The sequence below is a fragment of the Microcaecilia unicolor genome, chromosome 1 (genome assembly GCF_901765095.1).
Source record: "Microcaecilia unicolor chromosome 1, aMicUni1.1, whole genome shotgun sequence".
In the NCBI taxonomy this organism is placed as follows: Eukaryota; Metazoa; Chordata; class Amphibia; order Gymnophiona; family Siphonopidae; genus Microcaecilia; species Microcaecilia unicolor.
The window spans coordinates 129,652,668-129,677,803 of NC_044031.1; the positions used below are offsets into that span (position 1 = coordinate 129,652,668).

The window sequence follows — 25,136 nt, forward strand, 5'->3', positions numbered from 1 at the left end:
CTGGGACCGTGGCTCCCTCGGAGGAGGTCTTCTAGGCAGGCTACAACGCACTGACGTCAGAGACGTCAGTGACAGCTGATTCCAAGGCAAGGGAAGGTTTCCCTACTCCTCCCCCTGCCTGGGAATCAGCTGTCAGTGCGCCACTCCCTGCCACTTCGGAGCAATTGGCAGGGAGCGGGCAACACAGACACCCCCCCTCGCCGCATCACCAAACCACCCCCCCCCCACCCGACGAACATCAACACCCCAGCCAGGCAGGGGGAGGAGTAGTCGCGTGTTTCCCTACTCCTCTCCCTGCATACAAAACAGCTCTCAGTGCCCCCCCCACCATCGGCGTGACACCCAAGCCCCCATCCCCCCTCGGCGCATCACACAAGCCCATACCCCACCCCCACTCCCCGGCCACACCAACCCCCTCGCCACCCGCAGCCGCCAATACTACTACTGTCCAGTCGCTGTTGCTTCTCCTGTTGAGCAGCAGCAGCCTGGACAAAAAGAAAAAAGGAAAAAAACATTTCAAACCTGAAACAGTGCTCCGTAGACAGCCAGCTGGCATTGGCTGTCGTCTCTGCAGCCGTTCCTCCTCTCCCCTGCACGTCACTGCCCCTGGAGGAAGACCCCGGAGGAGCGCAGCGACGTCACGGGGGAGAGGAGGAGTGGCTGCAGAGACGACAGCCAGTGCCAGCTGGCTGTCTACGGAGCATTGTTTCAGGTTTGAAATGTTTTCTTGCTTTTTTTCTTTTTGTCCAGGCCACTGCTGCTCAACAGGAGAAGCAGCAGCGGCTGGACAGTGTTAGTATTGGCACCTGCGGGTGGCGAGGGGGTTTATGTGCCCGGGGGGGGGGGGGGAGGGGCTTAGGTGATGCACCGGGGGAGGGGCTCTGGAACTCAAGAGGGAGGGAGGGGGGGGATTACCTTGCTAGCATCTGTTTCGGAAACGGGCCTTTTTTTTACTAGTCATCTATAATACACAAAAAAAATCTTTTGAAACAAGAAGGAAACAGGAGTGGAAGGGTAGCCTAGTGGTTAGTGCAGTGGCCTGAGAACCAGGGGAACTGGGTTTGATTCCCACTGCAGCTCCTTGTGACCTTGGGCAAGTCACTTAACCCTCCATTGCCTCAGGTGCAAAATAAGTATTTGTATATAATATGTGAACCGCTTTGATTATAACCAGAGAAAAGCTGTTTATCAAATCCTACCCCTATCCCTTTCAAAAGATAAAAGCATCATCAAAAATTATGCCAAGTGAATGAACAGTTATACTAAACTTAATAGAAAAATTATTTATTGTTGGTAATAGTGGCACAGGAGAATTAAATTTTGAAAAACAGATAGCTTCAGTTTTTGTAAGGTTTACCTTAAGATTATGGTCTATAATCCACAAGATAACCTGAAGCAGTTTAGAAACAAGAGAATCAGAGAAAAATGTATCCCAATGATTGTTGGCTATTAGGACCTGAATATCATCAGCATTTATACAGAAAGTAAAGCCCAAGTCTTGTAACAAAGTAGCTAAAGGCGCAATGAAAACATTGAAAAGAACCAGGGCCAATATAGAACTCCAAAGAATACATTTTCGTATAATGTCAACGTTCTTTTCTGTTTTTGATTCTCTCATATTACAGCTCAAATATGGTTGTGATAATATATACAGTGGGGGAAATAAGTATTTGATCCCTTGCTGATTTTGTAAGTTTGCCCACTGACAAAGACATAAGCAGCCCATAATTGAAGGGTAGGTTATTGGTAACAGTGAGAGATAGCACATCACAAATTAAATCCGGAAAATCACATTGTGGAAAGTATATGAATTTATTTGCATTCTGCAGAGGGAAATAAGTATTTGATCCCCCACCAACCAGTAAGAGATCTGGCCCCTACAGACCAGGTAGATGCTCCAAATCAACTCGTTACCTGCATGACAGACAGCTGTTGGCAATGGTCACCTGTATGAAAGACACCTGTCCACAGACTCAGTGAATCAGTCAGACTCTAACCTCTACAAAATGGCCAAGAGCAAGGAGCTGTCTAAGGATGTCAGGGACAAGATCATACACCTGCACAAGGCTGGAATGGGCTACAAAACCATCAGTAAGACGCTGGGCGAGAAGGAGACAACTGTTGGTGCCATAGTAAGAAAATGGAAGAAGTACAAAATGACTGTCAATCGACAAAGATCTGGGGCTCCACGTAAAATCTCACCTCGTGGGGTATCCTTGATCATGAGGAAGGTTAGAAATCAGCCTACAACTACAAGGGGGGAACTTGTCAATGATCTCAAGGCAGCTGGGACCACTGTCACCACGAAAACCATTGGTAACACATTACGACATAACGGATTGCAATCCTGCAGTGCCCGCAAGGTCCCCCTGCTCCGGAAGGCACATGTGACGGCCCGTCTGAAGTTTGCCAGTGAACACCTGGATGATGCCGAGAGTGATTGGGAGAAGGTGCTGTGGTCAGATGAGACAAAAATTGAGCTCTTTGGCATGAACTCAACTCGCCGTGTTTGGAGGAAGAGAAATGCTGCCTATGACCCAAAGAACACCGTCCCCACTGTCAAGCATGGAGGTGGAAATGTTATGTTTTGGGGGTGTTTCTCTGCTAAGGGCACAGGACTACTTCACCGCATCAATGGGAGAATGGATGGGGCCATGTACCGTACAATTCTGAGTGACAACCTCCTTCCCTCCGCCAGGGCCTTAAAAATGGGTCGTGGCTGGGTCTTCCAGCACGACAATGACCCAAAACATACAGCCAAGGCAACAAAGGAGTGGCTCAGGAAGAAGCACATTAGGGTCATGGAGTGGCCTAGCCAGTCACCAGACCTTAATCCCATTGAAAACTTATGGAGGGAGCTGAAGCTGCGAGTTGCCAAGCGACAGCCCAGAACTCTTAATGATTTAGAGATGATCTGCAAAGAGGAGTGGACCAAAATTCCTCCTGACATGTATGCAAACCTCATCATCAACTACAGAAGACGTCTGACCGCTGTGCTTGCCAACAAGGGTTTTGCCACCAAGTATTAGGTCTTGTTTGCCAGAGGGATTAAATACTTATTTCCCTCTGCAGAATGCAAATAAATTCATATACTTTCCACAATGTGATTTTCCGGATTTAATTTGTGATGTGCTATCTCTCACTGTTACCAATAACCTACCCTTCAATTATGGACTGCTCATGTCTTTGTCAGTGGGCAAACTTACAAAATCAGCAAGGGATCAAATACTTATTTCCCCCACTGTATATTTCCCTTCACCTACCTACCTACCTAATTTGTATTTTTGAATCTCTGTTTATGAAATTTGATTTTTAAAAGTGTAATAAGCAGTTATAGAGCTCCAACTCACAGCAACAGCACAGTGGCTTGATATATATTTAGTTTTCTTCATATCAGACTTTTGAGTACAGTAGTTCAATAGGAAGCACGTATTTATTCAGTATCCTTTCTGCATACCTTGAAACTAATAAAAGTTAACTTTTTTGAAATGCATTGTATCATCTGCTATTGATTTCAATGTTTAAATACTATTTTGAATATTAAAGGTCTGTGAGGAGATGAAAGTATCAAGCTCTGAAACATCAAAATTGCATATGCTGTATGAAGAACATGTTGAAGACATGAGACAAGAGCTGGTGAGGCAGGAACAGGAGCACCAGCAGGCAACTGAAGCCTTGAGACAGTCCCATATGTTACAAATGGAAAGGCAAAGAGAAGATCAGGAGCAACTATTAGCAGAACTGGACAGACTTAAAATTGAGCTTGCCAAGGTAAGGAAGGGAAAGCATAGATTGAGAATGCCTTAAGTGTCAACATTAATTCCCAGATGTGTGGCTCCACTGCCAGGCAGGAGACTTCAGTTTGTTTCCTGTCCAGTGGTATTGTGTAGGCAATACATTTAAAGTACAGTGGCATGGGGGTAGGGGAAGTAAAGCTCCTGTCACTATGGGTGTGGATCCTGCTGGTGAAAAAAACCCCAGAACAAAAAACAAGCGGTGTTAAGATGTTTACCATAATATAATCCCTCTGGGTCCTGGCTACCAAGGGAAACAGAATTCACTGGGAATGATGGTGGTGGAAAGGAGCTTTTTAAGTCAGAGGTCGTCAGATGGGAAAAGAAAGTAAACATCAGCAAATCATTGAAACACACACATTTTCTCTCTATAAAAAGGCAACATGAATCAGTGATACAAGTGAATGCTGACATCTGATGATGCCAAAGCAGTGTATGGTTCATAGCAAACTGTAGCACACTTAAAGGCTTTACTTAATCTGCTCAGGACTTCCCATCCTACTTTCATGTTGGGCCATCTGAAATCTTTGGACTATGGAACAAATCAGATATGGTTTTCTTTCTCTGATATGATTTGCTGCTGTTTTCAGCTTCTGTTGTCTCCTTCCCTATTCTCTTCTTAAAAACAGGATTTTTTTTGCATTTTAAGTTATTTTTTTAAAACAGGTTCTGCACACAAGGATTCTTCTGTTTTACCCTGATGAAACCTCATCTGGTTTCTTTACAGTTTTTATTTTGGTTTTCTTTACGCTGTTTTTGTGGTAAAGAAGAAAGCCAGTGATGTCAAATGATGCCCCACGCACAATTGAAAAAAATATTTATTACTGACTTTTTTATAAGGATTGCATAAGTTATCTGGGCCTTGAACATGATTTCCCTAAGTGAAGCATCTGCTAAAAGATTTTTCCTCTGTGCTTCCATGGTCCCCAGGAATAAATGCCAGACCATCCATAAAATCACTTTTGGTTACCCAGAAGGGTGTCTCCTCCCCTTTTCATCCTTTTCATCTTTGATATTGTCTTTTGTATGGAAATGGGATGCAAGATTTTTCTTTTATCATTAAGTGCATAAGCTTCAACAGTGGCACTGATAGAACCAGTCCTTGAGACCTTTGTTAAGGCATCAAGTAGTCTGGCATAGACATTGAAGTTGGTGCTGACGTATAGCCATTTCAAAAGGTGAATCCTCTTCAGATGCTTTCAGTCCAAATGCCATTGCAAACTACGCACAACACCTCTTAAGGAAGCGACCATAGCGCTAGTTCCACCTTACGCTTCTGAATCACTTCCCTCTTATCTTAGAGTCAAATTCTGAAGGATCTGTCTTTTGGGTTGGCAGTTCTGATTCTGAAAAGGAATCAAAGATCTCCAAGTTCCTTCTCTTTGTAGACTGTGAGCAAATCTCCACTAGAGGGTCTGTTTTTGATTTTTGTTTAGGAAACGATAGCCATTTCATTTACATTGAAGGTAGAAAATTAACACAATGTTCACTATTTTGGGGGTTTTTTTTAGGTACCCCAGTGCTGCTAAGAAGTTAGAAGTACCCATCCACTAGCTTCTCCATGATATATAGGAAATAATTTAGGACACCCTGCTCATTGTGCTTCCTATAAACAAAGTGGTCAATAGTAAATACATGCCTAAGGGGCTTTTTGATTAACCAGATGTGAAAATTGCCTATATTTGTTGAAATTTGCCTTAAAAAGGAGTAAGATGTTTTCAGTTGGAAAGATTAATTTTTAGAGTTCTGTGCTTAACTGCTATATAGCATCTGTCCAAATATATGCATGCCATTCTGCAAAAGACAGTGAGGTTCTCATGAATTTTTTTCCTTCTGAGAATGAGGAGGGCATTACTCAGGGAAGAAGAAGAATGTGAAAAACACTTGGTCCACTCAGTCTCAGAAGCTTTTTCAGATTCTTTTAGTAAGAAACTGAGAGCATCAGTCCTGACTATAGCAGCCTACAGACATTCACTACTGCAAGCCTTAAGCTTTAAAGAAGACTTACATGACAGTTTCACTTACCTGCCATGCAGTGGAGAATATCTCTTTTGTGACAAAATTAAGGAATTGGTTAATCTAAATGTAGACTACGTTTCAAGGCTTCACAGACTAACCTTTGCCCCCTCTCATCTATTGCCAATCTCCAGGAGGTTCTTTACAAGGTATATTTTCCTTCTTAAAAATTATTTGATTCCCTCCATCAATAGAAAAGTTCAGGATTTCACCAGTGCAACCATAGAAGCTCCTAAAGCCCATTCAATAATCAGTCAAAATCAGAAATAGAATTTTGATTGCAGAGCACAAGGCCAGAATCCTTCCTGTGAGAGAATCTACCTGTTGTAGGAAGGCTGAGTTTTTAAACAAATTTTTGATGCCTAGTAAAGTCAGACAATTGAGTTTTCTGGGTAATAGAAGAAGGTACCAGGAGCTGCTATAAAAGGAACTCCCCTCTGCCTTGCATACTAGGGTAATGGAGTCTTTACCACCACAGGAGAGAAGGCAAGGTTTCCACACTAAATAATTCCTGGTACCCAAGGAAACTGGAGCTACTGTCTCATCCAAGAGCTAAGGACCTTAGCAGGTTTCTGTTGAAAGAAGAGTTCAAGATGAATTCTCTGGGCACCATTGTTCTCCTCATAAATAGAACTGGTCGTATTTTCTGGATTTCAAAATGCATGGAGGAAAGGAGAAACAGGTGATATGATAGACGTTCACATGTTTGAAAGGTATTAATCCACAAACAAACCTTTTCGAGAGACAGGAAGGTGGTAGAACTAGAGGACATGAATTGAGGTTGAAGGGTGTCCAACTCGGGTATAACGTCAGGAACTATTTTTTCACTGAGAGTGTGGTAGATACGTGGAATGCCCTCCCACAGGAGGTGGTGGAGATGAAAACAGTAATGGAATTCAAAAATGCATGGGATAAACACAAAGGAATCCTGTTTAAAAGAAATGGATCCAAAGAAGCTTAGCAGAGATTAGATGGCAACCACCAGTAATTGGGAAGCAATGCCAGTGCGGGGCAGACTTCTACAGTTTGTGCCCTGATTGAATAGATTAGGATGGGTTGGAGTGGAGCTTTTCAGGGGCTTCAGTGACAACTTTTGAAGTTTTAGAACAAGGACTGTGCTGGGCAGACTTCTACAGTCTATGCCCTGAAAATGCCAAGGACAAATCAAGATTAGGCATACATATGAAGTATCACATCAAATCTTTTATAATGAGTTTATCTTGTTGGGCATACTGGATAGACTGTACAGGTCTGCCATCCTCTACTATGTTATATACCCATATAGAAACCCCAGTCACAGGAATTGCTGGCTAAATATCATCTCCAGCTGCTGGTGGTTCACAGTGCCAGCACTCAATCTCGGGAGCAGCTGTCAGTGATCACAGGTGGGGATTTAGTTTTGGTGGGAATGGTGGTCATTTTGCCTCATTGACTGTGTGGCTCCATTGTGGTCCTTACTGATCAGGCTCAGCCATCCAAGGAGAGAGAGAGGTTCCTCCACATCTGCTTTGGCCAGGCCAGGGGAGTCCCCAGTGGTCCCTAGTTATATTTTGGGCCTTGCTTTGTTCAGGCTCTCTCTAAGGCCATTCAGGCAGCCTTGGCAGGGCTGCAGGGGACTTGGGCAGGTTTAGAGATGCATCAGGGTTCCAAGCACTTGGGTGTTGCTATAGAGCCCTTGGGAGTGGAGTCAGCCTGGAGCAATGAGCTCCCAAGACTCTCCAGTGAGAGGTCAACAGAAGGCTGATTTGCGAGTCCATCTGCATCCCTTTTGGAGGATGCTTGGTGGGGAGGGGGAGTCTAGAAGATGGGGAAGATTCTCCCCAGGAGGTCTCTCCCCAGAACCTAGGAGGTGCCCCCTGAAGAGGTCGATAGCAAATCCCTGGTGGCTTATTTTTTGTTGGGAAGAATGGTCATCCCTGATCAACTAGGTTGTTGAGGCATTCTGTGTAGCAGGGACAGTCTCAGAGGAATTTGCTTTTGGGAACTGATTTTGGATTGGCTTCAAAAGCACTCTAAGGCCTTTTCCACTCCATAGGACCCTCGGACCCCAGACATGGTGGTATGGAGCACCCATGTGTTAGGCAGGCTGTTTCCACTGCCTTGGATGACTTGGACAAAGTTGAAAAAGGGCAACCCTTTAGAGGTGCGAGGAGGACCAAGGACAGTGACCTCTCCTTCTCCTCCTCTATTGGCAAAGTTCCTCAATGAGGAGATATAGGCTCGTTCCCAGAAGATAGTTGGTAGAGAGTCAGCTCTCGCTGTTCCATCAGCAGTGGGTTCTGGAGGTCATGCAATTGAATTATGCCCTGGAAGTTTTGGAGGCCATTTCAGACACCTTTATGGTGTCTCCTTTTGGATTGGTCCTGTAGTGCCTTCTCCAATTGTAGTTATTGATCACATGCCAATTCAAGAGCATGGGGTACTATTCCATTTATTTTACAGTGCAGGAAGACTGGTTTTGGCCCGTATTAGATCTCAAAGGATTCAGTGCCTCCCTTGGTGTTCTGTGCTTCTGCACGGAAATCTTAACATTTAGTGATGGTGAGGTCAGAGGAATTTGTCTGGATTTATGAAAGGTCTGTTTTCGTAGAGCTGTCAGGAAGTTGCACAAGTGCTATCTGGTTCTGTGTGATCGACAAGTGTTACCAGTTCAAGGCTCTCCCTTTTGGGCTTGATGGTGCCTCGGCCCTTCTTCAAGGTTTTGGTGGTGGTAGCAGCTTTTATATGGAAGGAGAGAGTCCAGGCTCACTGTAATTGGACGATTAGCTGATCCAGGCCAATTCTAAGGCGGAGTCTGGGAGCTACAACCAGAGTGATAGAGTTGTTGGAGTATCTATGTTGGGTAATTATTCCAAGAGTCATCTGGATCTTGTGTAAGTCCTTGGCACGTGTGATACTGTACTTTGGGCTCCACCCCTCCTGTGTTACTTTCCCCTTGTGCAGGTCTATAGATCTTAAGTTGGTTCTGACATTGTGAGAGAGTATCCTTGAGGGGCAGTATCCTATAGACGCACTCACCAAAGTCTTAACCTTCTCAAATGATGATTACAACTCATACAAAATATCTCAGTTAAGCTTATCCCCTATGCTAGATGTTTTGATAGGGCTACTCCCTTAATGTATGCTGAACATTGACTCCCTATTTCTTCTAGTATTCCCTTTAAAATACTCATTATTGCCCACTATGATTTATATTCTGGGATTCCATCTTTCCTCCATAGTTCTCTTATCTCATATACCCCCCTCACATTTGCTTTGTTCCCTCAGCATAACCTTTTGCTTATTCCATTGCATTTTCACATCAGAATTGACCATCCTCAACAATCCTGTTTTAGTGCTGTAGCACCCTCTTTGTTGAACCCTTTACCCCTCTGTATTTGCCTTGAAACCTCCTTTCTGAAATTTAAAGCTCAAACACAACAGTTTGCTCAGGCTGTTCTTCAGGGTCTCTTTAAGATGTCAAATTCAACCCCATCTTCTCTCATGACTTATTTTGATTATTTTGGTTTGCTTTCTTAAGAATCCCGCTAAAGGGGTCTTATCCCATAAAAATATTATTCTACTTTCTACAGGTCTATTTTCCTTCTTATTTGGTTGTAAGTCAACATTAATTAGGGATTACTATGTCAGTGACTGATTTATCCTGGATAATTGGTCATACATATTCTTCAGCCTTCCCTGTTAGAGCTTGGAGGGTGAGATGGTCCGCCACCAGTGAAATAAAACCATTTAAACTTTCTTACAGCTTACTATGAAGTATCCACATCAGCACTGTCTGATCATATCACCAACCTGGGTGACTGATTTTCTCCGAGGACAAGGCTGCTTGTTCTCACATGTGGGTTGACATCCGTGTCGGCCCGGGAATCGGACGGCATTTTGCAAGCAAAATATAAAAAAAGTTTTGCCAGAGTCTTCTGGCATGCGTGCAACGCACACTGCGCATGCACAGACTGATTTACCGCCCGTCGCGTGAGCGTGCCTCTCAGTTTTCTTTTCTCCTCGTTGAGGTGCAGTAGAGTTTTTTTTTTTTTTTTTTTTCCTGCACTCCTCTCAGGCCCAGGAAGAGTCTTCGTCTGTTCATGGCTTTTTTGCCTTATTTTTCTTATTTTCTTTTAACAATTTACCGTTTAAAAAAACAAAACAAAAACAAAAGGTACCCATAGTTTCCTTTATTTTTTTGTCCCCTCTTAAAGTTTCCCTTGTTTTTCAACGCGGCCGGGTTGTTCCCTTCTTTTGTGACCTTTTTCTTTTAACAGGCACAATCGCGTCTTTTGATTTCGCCAAAGCTGTTTTTCCTTTCATGTCATCGAAGACACCCAGCGGCTTCAAACATTGTACTCGGTGCAACCGGACCATCTCAGGTACCGATACCCACGCCTGGTGTATCCAGTGCCTTGGGCCTGACCATAGCCAAGCCGCTTGTAGTCTGTCTCTTCGTATGAAGAAACGGACCCAAGCGTCTCAAGAAGCCCAGTGAGAAAAGCTTTTTGGGGCTCAGTCCAGTCCTTTGACATCGGTACAGAGGTTGGCGGCGTCAACATCGCCTTTGAGGAAATCATCGACGTAGATAGCAGAGGTAATGGCTGCTGAAAGACCTATTCGCGCTGGGAGCAGTGAGGCATCGAGTAGGTCTCCACCTGCCTCGAGGCCTCCTGTTATGCAGGCCCCTTGGGACTGACCTTCGTCGGACCTGGCCCCGAGGACGCATGAGGATTCCACATCCTCATCGTTACAGAGGAGTCTTGATGACGGGCATCGAGTGAAGGCGAAGAAGCACCGTCATCGTTCTTCTTCGACACACGGTACCGGGAGCTCCGTGGCGTCGAGAGAATCGGCACCCGAGAAACGTCGGCGCCGAGAGGATCGCTCCCCCTCTGTTCAGGAGGTGCCGATGCATCGGTCTTCTGGCAGCCCGAGCCTCGACAGATTCTGTGTCCGGCTCCTGTACTGACCCCGCAGTCTTGTCTGATGGTGGCTCTCAATGAGCGCATCAGGGCCCTGCTTCCAGAGCTTCTGGAAGGATTGCTGCGCCAGTCTTCTTCGGTGTCGGAGGTGCTTGCGCCTTCCGTACCATCTGCTGCAGCGGCATCTGGCCCTTCGCCTGTGGTGAGGTCCCCGACCTCGGTACCTTTCGGCATCAGTGTTGGCTACCACCCAGGTCGACTCCCCTTCGACGTCAGTGGAGGAAGCTTCACCGGAGTCCAGGCAGGCGTTGACTTCTCGGCACCACCATCAAGGACGTCGTTCCTCGGCGTCGAGGCAGGCTCAGTTTTGGACTTCTCTGAGGGATGGCTTCTCCGATACTAGAGATGAGCGTTCTTGGGAGGAAGAGGAGGATCCCAGGTACTTTTCTTCTAATGAGTCCTATGGGGTTCCTTCTGAACCTTCCCTTCCACTAGAAAGGAGACTTTCTTCACCGTAGAGTCTATCCTTCACCTCCTTTGTCCAGGAAATGGCTGCAGCTCTTTCCTTCCCTATGGAGGTTGAGGATGAGCCCAGGGCTGAGATGCTCGAGGTCCTGGATTATCCTTCTCCGTCTAGAGAGGCTGCAACGGCTCCTTTGCATAATGTACTGAAGGAAGTCCTTTTGCGAAACTGGTCGTTCCCTCTGTCTAATCCTGTGATCCCGAAAAAGACTGAATCCCAAGATCGGATCCACGGGGAGCCTGGATTGATGAGGTCTCAGCTACCTCACAATTCCATGGTGGTGGACTACACTCGCAAAAGAGCCAAGAGTACTAGGGACTATGCCTCGGCGCCCCCAGGCATAGAATCTAGATCCTTGGACTCTTTTGGGAGGAAGGCGTATCAGGCCGCTATGCTTGCTGCCAAAATCCAGACATACCAGCTCTTCACGAGCATCCACTTGCGGAACTCGGTGAGGCAACTGTCTAGCTTGGTTGATGCACTCCCTCCGAAGCAAGCCAAGCCTTTTCGCCAGGTGTTCAGGCAGCAGAAGGTGTGTCAAAAATTCCTGGCCAGGGGTACGTTTCACACTTTTGATGTAGCATCCAGGATCACTGCCCAGGGTATAGTGATGCGCAGACTCTCATGGCTGCGTGTCTCTGACCTGGATCATTCGGTCAGGCAGCGGATGGCGGATGTTCTTTGCCAGGGGGATAAACTTTTTGGTGAGAAAGTAGAAGATCTGGTTGACCAGCTCAAGATGGATTCTCTCTCCCGCCGGGCATCTTCTGCTACTACCTCCTCATCTAGGAGGTTTTTTAGAGGGCATAGCAGTGCTCCCTATTCCTATGCTAGGCATAGGTACACTCCTGCTTCTCGGCAGCCTGCTCAGGTTCAGTCCCAGTGCACTTGTTCTTGTCAACTGCGTGCACCTAAGGTCACCACGGCTCCCCAGCAAAAGCAAGGGACGGGCTTTTGACTGGCTCCAGTTCAGCATAGCCTTAGTAAACGTGTCCTTACCGGGCGACTTGCCGGTTGGGGGGAGGTTAGTGTTTTTTTTTCACAAAAGGTGGCCTCTTATAACCTCCGACCGGTGGGTTCTGCAGATGGTCCGGTTAGGATACACCTTCAATCTGGAATCCAAGCCTCCAAATTGCCCACCGGGAGCGTAGTCCTACAGCTCCCAGCACAAGCAGGTACTTGCAGAGGAACTCTCCACCCTTCTACAGGCCCAAGCGGTCAAACCCGTTCCACCAGGGGAAGAAGGGTTGGGATTCTATTCCAGGTACTTCCTTGTGCAAAAGAAAACAGGGGGGATGGGTCCCATCCTAGACCTAAGGGCCCTGAACAAATTTCTTGTCAGAGAAAAGTTCAGGGTGGTTTCCCTAGGCACCCTTCTTCCCATGATTCAGGAAAACGATTGGCTGTGCTCTCTGGACTTAAAGGATGCTTACACACATCTCGATACTTCCAGCTCACAGGAAGTGTCTTCGATTTTGGCTGGGAGCACAACACTTTCAGTACCATGTGCTGCCTTTTGGCCTGGCATCTGCGCCCAGAGCTTTTACCAAATGCCTAGCTGTAGTCGCAGCATCGCTACGCAGACTGGGAGTGCATGTGTTTCGTTATCTCGATGATTGGCTGGTGAAGAGCACCTCGAAGGAGGGTGCTCTGGAGTCAATGCGAATGACTATTTGGGTGCTGGAGCTACTGGGGTTTGTCATAAATTATCCCAAGTCCCATCTCACCCCAGTCCAAAAATTGGAATTAATTGGAGCCCTGTTGAACGCTCAGACAGTTCGAGCTTATCTTCCCGAGACAAGGGCGGACAACCTTCTGTTGATGGTGTCCATGGTTCGAGCATCTCAGGAGGTCACGGCTCGGCAGATGTTGAGACTTCTGGGGCACATGGTCTCCACAGTTCATGTAACTCCCACGTCTACATATCACAATTACAAACTAGGTCTCAACTCTATAATTAGTTACACATTATATTACAAATTACTCACTAGTAACTGTTTAACATTTTAAAATATATTTCTTTATTAATAGATCAATACAATTTTCCTAAAATAAAATCCATTCCCTTAACCCATAGTTATTAACCAATCCATACACCAATACATTTACAACCAAACAATTCTCCACAATACTCTTTCAATACACATTCAAATAGCATATATCTGGCAATCTTTTACATCAATGTGTGATCATAGCTCTTTAGTCATGTGTTAATCCACTGCTCCAGAGTCTCCCACAAGATTCAGCCTTGCTTCAAATCAGACTCATTGAATCACCAACTTGTAAAATAGTTCTGTCCTTTTTTCCAACAAACCATTGTAACGTTAGTGATAAATCTTGAACAACCATTGATGATGTCAGTCAACAACATCCAAAACTGTCCATTTTCACCATTAGCAGCATCATGTGTTCCAGATATATATATTTTTTGAAAATGTGGTTACATTTGTATTAGAGTTTCAATCTTTCCAATTCTTATAGTATTCCACCATACGACCAGGACCCAACATGCTCATGTTTCGCTATAAAAGCGTCATCAGGGGTCTTGAATTCTAAACACAATAACAGTGGGTTAACTCTAATTCTATTTAATATATATCATTATTAAAAACTGTCAAAATTAAACATTAACATGCTATCATAGATACACTTACTGGCTCATCCAGGTGGTGGGGTAGTCAAATACCAGCAATGCGGTGGTGAGCTAGAACTGCTCTCCCAAACGCATAGATGGTTACCAACTAAAACAGAGGTTAAATACTCTAGAGGTTTAACCACTCAATCTCTTTATTGAGTCCAGCTGGAGCTACAGTGTTCCATTGAAATATATAACGTTGCTCCTTCCTAAGTAGTGCCTGAGGCATGTTACCACCCCTCTCTAACTTAACACAATCAAGGACAACAAATCGAAACTCCTCTAACTTGTGTTGCATTTCCAACCAGTGGGCTACAATAGGAGCTTCCAAACGAGCTGTACGTATGTTACTTAAATGCTGTGAAATACGCAATTTAACCCTCCGAGAAGTCAAGCCAATATACCACAGACCACAAGGGCAAATCACCCCATATATACAATTCATAGTATTGCAATTTGTGTTTTCATAAAAATAATGTATTTTCTCAGAATGAGGAATTTGAATTTGAATTTGAATTTGCATTATATAGGAGTCAGTGAAGTCAATTTTTTAGATATCAACATTCGCTGGGATAACAATAGATTTCATACTCGACTATATCGTTAAAACACTGACCGAAATAGTATGCTTCATTACCGTAGCCATCACCCAAAAGCATTAAAAGATAGTATTCCTACAAGTCAATTGTTACGAGTACGTAGAGCATGTAGCTCTAGGGAAGAATTCTGCACTCAGGCAGAACAGATGATCAGTAGGTTTCGGGTTCGAGGCTATCCCCACAAAGTTTTGAAAAATGCTGCTAAGCGAGTATTTAATTATCATCCTGAATGGGAATGGAAGGTGAATAGGGTTAATGAATGTAAACCTTTAACGTGTGTGTTACCTTTCACCAGAGCATCTAATGATATTATAAACATCATTCGTCGACATTGGCCCATGTTAAATATTCATCCTGCATTTAAGGTCACACCCCGGTTTGCTTTTTCTAGGGGTATGAATCTAGGTGAACAATTGGCTAAGAAAAGATGTAACCGTGATAGTTCAGTGGGAAATAGTGGCCACCATAGATGCAATCAATGCACATATTGTCAGTATGCTATGGAAGTTACTCAAATTCAAATTCCTCATTCTGAGAAAATACATTATCTTTATGAAAACACAAATTGCAATACTATGAGTTGTATATATGGGGTGATTTGCCCTTGTGGTCTGTGGTATATTGGCTTGACTTCTCGGAGGGTTAAATTGCGTATTTCACAGCATTTAAGTAACATACGTACAGCTCGTTTGGAAGCTCCTATTGTAGCCCACTGGTTGGAAATGCAACACAAGTTAGAGGAGTTTCGATTTGTTGTCCTTGATTGTGTTAAGTTAGAGAGGGGTGGTAACATGCCTCAGGCACTACTTAGGAAGGAGCAACGTTATATATTTCAATGGAACACGGTAGCTCCAGCTGGACTCAATAAAGAGATTGAGTGGTTAAACCTCTAGAGTATTTAACCTCTGTGTTAGTTGGTAACCATCTATGCGTTTGGGAGAGGAGTTCTAGCTCACCACCGCATCGCTGGTATTTGACTACCCCACCACCTGGATGAGCCAGTAAGTGTATCTATGATAGCATGTTAATGTTTAATTTTGAGAGTTTTTAATAATGATATATATTAAGTAGAATTAGAGTTAACCCACTGTTATTGTGTTTAGAATTCAAGACCCATGATGACGCTTTTATAGCGAAACATGAGCATGTTGGGTCCTGGTCGTATGGTGGAATACTATAAGAATTGGAGAGATTGAAACTCTAATACAAATGTAACCACATTTTCAAAAAATATATATATCTGGAACACATGATACTGCTAATGGTGAAAATGGACAGTTTTGGATGTTGCTGACTGACATCATCAATGGTTGTTCAAGATTTATCACTAACGTTACAATGGTTTGTTGGAAAAAAGGACAGAACTATTTTACAAGTTGGTGATTCAATGAGTCTGATTTGAACCACGTCTACATATGAGATCAGCTCAGTGGACTCTAGCTTCCCAGTGGTTTTAAGCTGCGGGGGATCTAGAGGATGTAATCCAACTGTCCACCGACTTTCGGAGTTCTCTTCAGTGGTGGACGATTCGATTCAAGTTGACCATGGGGCAACCATTCCAAGTTCCTCAGCCACGAAAAGCACTGATGACGGATGCATCTCTCCTGGGGTGGGGAGCTGATGTAGATAGGCTCCACACTCAGGGAGCCTGGTCCTTTCAGGAAAGAGGTCTGCAGATCAACCTCCTGGAATTAAGAGCGATCTGGAACACTCTAAAGGCTTTTAGAGATCGGCTGTCCAACCAAGTGATCTTAATTCAGATGGACAATCAGGTTGCCATGTTTTACACGAACAAGCAGGGGGGCACTGGATCTCGCCCTCTTGTGTCAGATATGGGTTTGGTCTTGTCGTTACGGCATGTTTCTCCAAGCCACTTATCTGGCAGGCGTAAACAACAGTCTGGCCGACAGGTTGAGCATGATTATGCAACCTCACGAGTGGTCACTGAACATGGGCATAGTCTGCAAGATCTTCCAAGTGTGGGCACCCCCTCAGTGGATCTTTTTGCCACTCAGATCAATTACAAGGTCCCTCCGTTCTGTTCCAGGCTTCAGGCCCACGACAGACTAGCGTCAGATGCCTTTCTCCTACATTGGGGGACAGGCCTTCTGTATGCGTATCCTCCCATACCTCTAGTAGGGAAGACTTTGCTGAAACTCAAGCAAGACTGCAGGACCGTTATTCTGATTGCACCCTTCTGCTGCGTCAGATCTGGCTCCCTCTTCAGGAGTTGTCTTCCGAGGAACCGTGGAGATTGGATTGTTTTCCAACCCTCATCACTCAGAACGAGGGGTCACTTCTACATCCCAACCACCAGTCTCTGGCTCTCACGGCCTGGATGTTGAGAGCTTAGAATTTGCCTCCTTGGCTCTTTCAGAGGGTGTCTCCCGAGTCTTGCTTGCTTCCAGAAAAGATTCCACGAAGAAGTGTTACTTTTTCAAATGGTGGAGGTTTGCCATCTGGTGTGACAGCAAGGCCCTAGATCCTCTTTCTTGTCCTACACAGACCCTCCTTGAATACCTTCTACACTTATCGAGTGTGACCTCAAAACCAACTCAGTAAGGGTTCATCTTAGTGTGATTAGTGCTTATCATTGCCGTGTAGAGGGTAAGCCTATCTCTGGACAGCCTTTAGTTGTTCGCTTCATGAGAGGTTTGCTTTTGTCGAAGCCCCCTGTCAAACTTCCACCAGTGTCATGGGATCTCAACGTCGTTCTCTCCCAGCTGATGAAAGCTCCTTTTGAGCCACTGAATTCCTGCCATTTGAAATACTTGATCTGGAAAGTCGTTTTCGTGGTGGCAGTTACTTCAACTCGTAGGGTCAGTGAGCTTCAGGCCTTGGTAGTGCATGCACCTTGTATCAAATTTCATCACAACAGAGTAGTCCTCCGCACGCACCCTAAGTTCCTGCCAAAAATGGTGTTGGAGTTCCATCTGAATCAGTCAATTGTCTTGCCAACATTCTTTATCCAACATCATGCCCATCCTGGCGAAAGCAGCTTGCACACCCTGGATTGCAAGAGAGAATTGGCCTACTACATGGAGCGGACAAGGCCCCATAAACAGCCTGCCCAGCTTTTTGTTTCTTTTGATCCCAAGAGGATGGGGGTCGCCATCGGGAAACACATTCTAATTGGCTGGCAGATTGCATTTCCTTCACTTATGCCCAGCTGGGCTGACCTTGGAGGGTCATGTCATGGTTCACAATGTCAGTAGCACACTTGAGGTCAGCCTCCATTGAAGAAATTTGCAAGACTGTGATGTGATCTTCAGTCCACACATTCACATCACACTACTGCCTTGAGCAGCATACCCGATGTGACAGTCAGTTTGGGCAGACAGTGTTACAGAATCTGTTTGGGGTCTAGAATCCAACTCCACCCTCCTAGGCTATTTTATTCTGTTCCAGGCTGCACTCTCATTCAGATTGTATATAGTTTCAGATTAATCTTTTTTTTATGTCCTCGCTTTTGTGAGGCCCAGTTGGCCAATGTTTGTTGTTTTTGGTGAGCCTGGATGCTAGGGATTCCCACTTGTGAGAATTAATAAGCTTGCTTGTCCTTGGAGAAAGCTAAGGTACTTACCTGTAGCAGGTGTTCTCCGAGGATGGCAGGCTTTATATTACTACTTAACATTTAATATTCTCACAGTCCCTCCCACCTCCCCTTGGAGTTGTCTCCTTTGTAGTTTTTTACTTTATTTTTTGCTGTAGTATTAACTGAGGAGACCGCGTTCTTGCGGCTGGCGGGAAGGCACTCGCACTTGCGTGGTGGACCGTGTCTCGAGCTCCACAAAGCTCTCTTTAGACTTTTGTAAATTCCAGACCGGGCGACGTGGGTCGGTGTCACCACTTGTGAGATTATAAAGCCTATTGTCCTCGAAGAGCACTTGCGACAGGTAAGGACATGCGCTATTCAGAAACCTTTTGCTCCCATCATTTTTGATGGGCTTTTCGCTAAGGTTAAAATAAAATAAGTGCAAATTAGAAATAAAAGATTTTGATGTATAAATCTCATGAGTTGGAGAGTCTGATAGAAGAAATAAATTCTATAAATGATAAAATGACCTTGAGTTTTATCATTATGACCAAATTGTTTATGAACAAGCTTTTGAGATATCAGTTTAGGCACTGGGAGTTGGTCCTGTTGATCCAATTGATTATTATTTGTATGAAAGTCAATGACTTTTCTGAGAATAATTGTGTAATCTGATCTATATTTTATTGGAGTTATTTTCTTTGATTGTGTACCACTTTGGCCTGTGTTTTCAATAAAAGCAGTATAGCAAATATGAACAAACTAAACTAAATTCTTTATCTTAGAGTACCTTGGTAGTCAGTGAAAATCTGGCAACAGAAAGGGAGAAAATGTTACTGGAAGAACTAGAAGCATTAAAGGAGGCTTATGTAAGTGACAAGAAGCCGTACTGTGAACTACAGAATAGGAGTACTCAAACACAGGTAAAATGTCATTTGGCTTCTTTAAGTGCTATGATTTAATTAAATCCTTAGTGCTTCCTTATTGGTTAGTACATCAGCCTGACAGTTTCTCTGATTGTATCAGGTTTTGCTTGCACCTGACTAGCTAGGAAGAAGGTGGGGTTTAAAATGCCTAGCATTACTGTGTAGGTAAACTTAAATATTCATGTTACCATAGTGTTAACCTGGAGGGAACTGTGAAGCTGTTTACTTTGTATAACAAACTTGATTGATATAGACTTGGGCATGGATTACTCATTCTTTTCAGTTTTGTACTGTTATCTTTGTTTGACACTGGCTAATGTAAAACTATAGTAAGTGTTGCAGTCACAATCAGAAGGTAACAGGAGCCTCTTGTTTCAAAGTAAAGCAGAGCGTAGGTCAAGCAATGCATTGACTCCAGCATGACAGGATTTTTGTCCTTTTTCTCATACCTTCCTTTGCCAAAACTTATTCAGGGTAAAAATGAGAATCAAGATGAATCAGAAGAGCGCACAGTTGATGAAGTAGTAGCATCTGCACATGAAAGTCTTAAGGAGACTTCAAGTAGCGTCGCCAAAGAAAGGTAGGCACAGTGTGTGCTTCTACAACTAATACATTTTCTTTAATCAAAAAATGGCATTACCTAATCTAAAAATAAGATTCTGCAAGTTAGTTTGAATTTAATTAAGTGCAGTATGCATTTTAACAAGTACTATGGTCAATTTATTTTTGTCAATATCCTACCAATCCATTGAGAATGTATTTGCTCTTCTTTATCTCATATGATTTATGTGACAGAAAATGAGTTTATTTTTAATCCTGTGATTGTTTCAAATACTGATTATAAACGCTTTAAAGTGTGAATCAACTGTAAAACGCATTCAGGGCAATTGTATATATAACCTGGCACCAAGATGTAGGCACCACAATGGGGTGTGCTAAGCGCCTCTTCTCTAATGGCCTCAGGGCACACCTAAACTGATATGGAATACTAGCACAAAGCCACGTTGGCGCACCCACTTACAACAGATCAATGGTTGGTGTAAGTTGGCGCACCTGTGTGTGCTACGGATGTGTGACATGCCCATGGCCTGCCCATGTGTATACTCCTGTTGCAGTGACATACTAATCAACTTTGACACATACATTATAGAATAGCACCTAGCACTTAATGTGTGTAAATGCCAATTATTGGCACCTCTGACACATGTAAGTGCTGCTATTCTTCAACATACGCCTGCACTTGGTGCCAAGTTATAGAAATGCCCCAGGTACAAATAAGTACTTGTATATAATATGTAAGCTGCATTGAGCCTGCCATGAGTAGGAAAGCGCAGGGTACAAATGTAATAAAAAAAAATAATCAACTGCTCACTAATCCAAGATAACCATTGCAAATATTGTTTGTACTGCTTCTGAAGTTTGAGATCCTGATTTTGGAATTGGACTTTGGCACAATAATTTGAAATCCTGCAGCAGAACCGTCGATCAGTCCTTTTGCCAATAATTGTGTTTTAAAGACTCTTGAATTATCTAGAGATCATACAGTTTATGTTCCTAAGTAAATAAACATTTTATGCTCGGGTACGGATGAAACTCCGATAAAGAAAAAGAAATGATAAAACTTAGGGTCTTAGCATTTCATTTATCTTATTATTCCTAGATTGGGAAAGGATGACATGATCAGAAATATACCACTTGGGAAAATATGTATTGCATGTCATGCTATATAGCCCACCATTGTTTTTATATTGACTACAGACTGGAGGGGAGCTCCAGAGTATGTAGCGAAGCTCAGAGAAAGTGTTCACAGGGACAAGCAGTTTGGGAAATGTAGTAGCAACCAGGGCAGAGCACAAGTGGAAGTAACTGAGGACCTGTGCCCAACTAAGCTGACTGCTGGTAAACTCAAAAAGCCAGACTAGCAAGTTATGGAAAAGAGATCAAACTGTGGAGCCCTGGTAGCCTTGCCAAAAGCATATAATTAGAAGGGGGGAAAAAAAGCTGATATCAAGAATATTGAAGATTTCGTTGTTAAGAAATTAACTTAAATGGTGTTGGGTTATGGATTTGAAACTGTTATGTGTTTGTAGCAGGGATACTGTATATATGCACCATGTAAGAGGCTCTGACCAGAAGCCCAAATCTAACCCAGTACAGAATGTTGCTAGAGAGCTAGGAGAGGGCTGGATATATTGCTCCATTTTGCCTAATTGCTTGTGCAAAGGGCACTAGGGTCAGTGCAAATAACAAGAGTGACAGCAAGCAGCCCTGTCTGGTGCCTCTTTTTAGCTCTAAACATTTTGTTAATGTACCATTAATCTTCACTGGGTGATTTATATATAGCTTTAATAGTTCTAAGGATGACTGAGTCAAAATTTTACTTTTTTTATCAATAAGATCCAAAACTTCCGTTCCACCTGATCTAAAGCTTTTTCTGCATCCAAAGCTAAATTTACCATCTGGTACCCTTTCTCTTCATTGAAGTGATCAATGATATTAAATGTTCTGTGAACATTATAAACTGCATTTCTTTCCCTAATGAACTCTGTCTGATCTTTATATATCAAGTTAGGAATTATCCAGTTTAATTTTTTGGCCACAATGTCAGGATATTTAGCATCTTTATTGAATAGTGATATGGGACTATGGTGAACGAGTCTGGGACCTTTCTCTTCTCCAGTATGTTGTTTAAAACTTTTCTAAGTACTGAGGGATAAGATAGGTTAATTGCTGTGTAGTGCTGAAGCACAGCAATAATTGTTGCTGTGGGCCAGTGGTCTCCTCTGGTTAGATTGTAAACTCTATTTTTTGACATCTGTTGACAGTGACATCTAATGATTTGTTTTATTGTCACTCCTGGTTTCATTTTATTTTTTCCAAATTTTCAAATTGTCCCACATCTCTCTCCTCCAGGTCAGAGATGTACATAGAGACTACACACAGAGGTTGAAATGAACCCCATCATCCATCCTTCATGTATTTTCTCTACTTCCTAGCAGCTAAAAATATCTTTTCTTTATTAAAAAAAAAAGATTTTAATACATTTGTTTCAAATCCTACTACTTACTTAACCCACCACAAGTATCCTGAAAAGATTCATCACATATATGGGTCATTCTTAAATGAAAATAGTAACTCATGTCTTATTGTCAGTTTTTCTAAAGTGAATATTCGTAGGAAACTATTTACTAAGCTAAGGTAATACGTTTGTGCATGGCAAAATCTCTGTGATAGCATGCTATTTGGAAATAAATGTCCCTTCCAATTAGCCGTAACAAAAACTAGATTCACAGAAGAGACTATGCACTAGAACCAGGCAGGCTATCCAAAATACAGGCCTAGAATCTTTTTTCATTGAGATAGAGGAGCTAGCAAAAGATACTTGAAAAGGTAGTCAAAGGGCCAACCCCTAAGTGATTCCCAAATTTCTTTTAGTTACAGTTCTTGGACTCCTAAGTCAAATATGCCCCAGTCTTATTTCAGTTTAAATAGTGCACAAATCCTTTATCAAAGGCAGTGGTTCCCAAACCTGGTCCTGGAGGCACCCCAGCCAGTCAGGCTTTCTAGATATTCATAATGAATATTCATGAAATAGATGTGCATGCAATGGAGGTAGTGTATGTAAATCTCTCTCATGAATATTCACTGTGGATATCCTGAAAGCCTGACTGGCTGGGGTGCCTCCAGGACCAGATTTGGGAACCACTGATCAAAGGCCTTCTGAAAATCTAAATATACAGTGAGGGGCATTTTTCATATTATGTCTCAATCCAATTTTGGACATTTTGCTGAAAATATCCAAAAATCAAGTGGCAAATGTAGCAATTTTTGAACCAGAAAAATGTCTTATCTTTTTGTTTTGAAAATGGCTATTTCTTTGACGTTTTCTACTTGGTGTGTTTTTCTTTTGTGACCATTATTGAAAAAACTCCAAAACCGTCCAAGGGAAAATCGTACAAAAACAAGCCGTTGGGGTGTATGGGGGGGGGGGGGGGTAGCATTCTTAGCAGACTGGCCACACAGACATCCCAGCAGAGCATTGGTGCACCCTAGGGGGACTGCAATGGAATTCACATAAAAGGTCACAGGTACACATCTCACCTTTACCCCTTTATATTGTATGGTGAGTCATCCAAATCCTACTGTACACCACTACAATAGCCCTTATCTCTGCAGGTGTCACCTATATGTGGGTACAGTAGGTTTTTGGTGGGTTTTGGAGGCCTCATGCTTTCCACCACAAGTGTAACAGATGGTGGGATATGGGCCTGGGCTCTCTTCTCTACAGTGTACTGCACCACTCACTAGGCTACTCCAGGAACCTGCTTGTTGCTCTAATAGGAATGGCCATAACATTTGAAGCTGTGATAGAGGCTGGTGTGTACTGTTTCTTTCACATCTTTGGGGGATGGGAGGGGATCAGTGACGACTGTGAAAGTAAGGGGGGGGGGTCATGCCTTAATCCCTCCAGTGGTCATCTCATCATTTAGTGCACCTTTTTGTGACTTAGTTGTGACTGAAACAGATCTTGACCAGAACATCTAACTCTTAGCCTTGGACGTTTTTGCTTTGTTCCATTATAGCAGAAAAACGTCCAAGTTTTGGGAACACCCAAATCCCATCCTGACACGTGATTTGGACACACTGCAGAAGAACTATATAAAAAAACATCTTTAAAATGTATTCTAAAAATAGCGATTTATATGTTTTGGCAAAAAAAACAAGTCTATCTGCCTCTTTGTGCCACTTTTTGGACATTTTTCTGTTTCAAAATGAAGCTCCTTATCAACCAGCTTACCATTACACGTTCAAAAAGATCTAATTGGTAAAGCAAGACTTGTCTATAAGGTCAGTATTTGTTTTTAGTATGATCTCAACCATTTTGCTTGACACTATCAGGTCTATAATCTCATGGATTATCCTGAACCCATTTTTGAAAAATTGACATTATGTTGGCCATAGACCTTACAACACTAGCATTAGTTTTGTTGGAATTGTTACAATTTTCTCATACACATCTCTTATACAGGCAAAGCTTACAGAAGGCTCATAACAAGCTTCTGAAGATCCTGTTAGAGATTGCAAAGACAACTATAGCTGTTGAAGAAACAATTGGTTGTCATGTTCTTGGGCTATTGGATAAATCTCCCAAAGACCAGCCGTCTTCTAGAGTCATTCTTTGGAATCGAGAGCCAAAAGAACCGGCAAAACCATGTACTCCGGATAGTACTGTTACAGGTACTTTCTTATTTCTTTAATATATTCTTTCTTATTGCTTTAAGCAGTATTTTAGCAGTCAAGGGAGATGTCTGTGATGAAATGCTTTTTCGTGCTATTTTATAGGAGTGTATGTACATTATTGACAGAAAAAAAGTAACTTTTTTAAAATAACAACGATCTGGTCAAGGCTAAAAACCTTGCTGCCTTCTCTCTCTGGTGGATGAATGACCCTCTGCAAAGAACTATTAAAACCACTTTTGAAACTGGCCGGCTAGAAGTGGAGAAGTTTAACTTCCTTAGCGTCAGCAGCAGATAAATCCAGGAACTAGTGTGTTGTGTCCATCTACTAGCAGCAGGTGGAGATAGAGATCACTGACTTCAACACAGTGGTATAGTATGGCTAGCTCCCCAGAAAGTGATGTGAAGCCAGTGGCGTAGCCAGACAACCAGTTTTGGGTGGGCCTGAGCACAAAGTGGGTGGGCACAAAATTTTCTCTCTCCCCCCTCTCCCCCAGCACTTCCCAACTCAAAATATAAATACTTTAGCTGATGAGGATCCCCACCAGAGATGGCCAGAACTCCTCCCCGCCAAGCCCAGCAGGCAGTAGCAACTCCTCGACCAACTGATGCCAGCACCGCATACATGCTTAGTTGTCAGTGGCTCCAGGATGCTGCCCCCATCTGCCAAGCTTGGCGGAAGGCAGCTCCGGACAGCCCTGGAACAGATCCCCAGCTGGCAGGGCTTGGGGATCCCCACTAGCCACAGCAAGGGTCAGGGCTGCTGTTAACCATGCTGGTGACCAGGGCAGAAAATAAAGAAGCCCCTCCCCCAATTCCCTCTCCTCTCCAATCTCTTCATCTGCCATTACAGTCACACTGACAGACCCTCACAAATTACAGAACAAGGAATCACAAATTAGAAATAAAAATATGTAGACAAAATTGAACTGGGAACCTCAGCATGCACTGCAACACTGGAGA

At 43.4% G+C, this 25,136-nt stretch overlaps 1 protein-coding gene across 3 annotated transcripts in view; it reads left to right on the top strand.

The window, feature by feature from the left end:
* Positions 1–25,136, top strand: part of AKAP9 (A-kinase anchoring protein 9) — a 547,514-nt gene that overhangs the window by 166,917 nt on the left and 355,461 nt on the right. For all 3 annotated transcript variants that reach the window (XM_030200158.1, XM_030200166.1, XM_030200175.1), the window contains 4 exons: positions 3,547–3,771; positions 18,795–18,932; positions 19,409–19,515; positions 23,965–24,173. In XM_030200158.1, the coding sequence (XP_030056018.1) occupies positions 3,547–3,771; positions 18,795–18,932; positions 19,409–19,515; positions 23,965–24,173 (679 nt within the window). The remainder of the gene's footprint in view (positions 1–3,546; positions 3,772–18,794; positions 18,933–19,408; positions 19,516–23,964; positions 24,174–25,136) is intronic.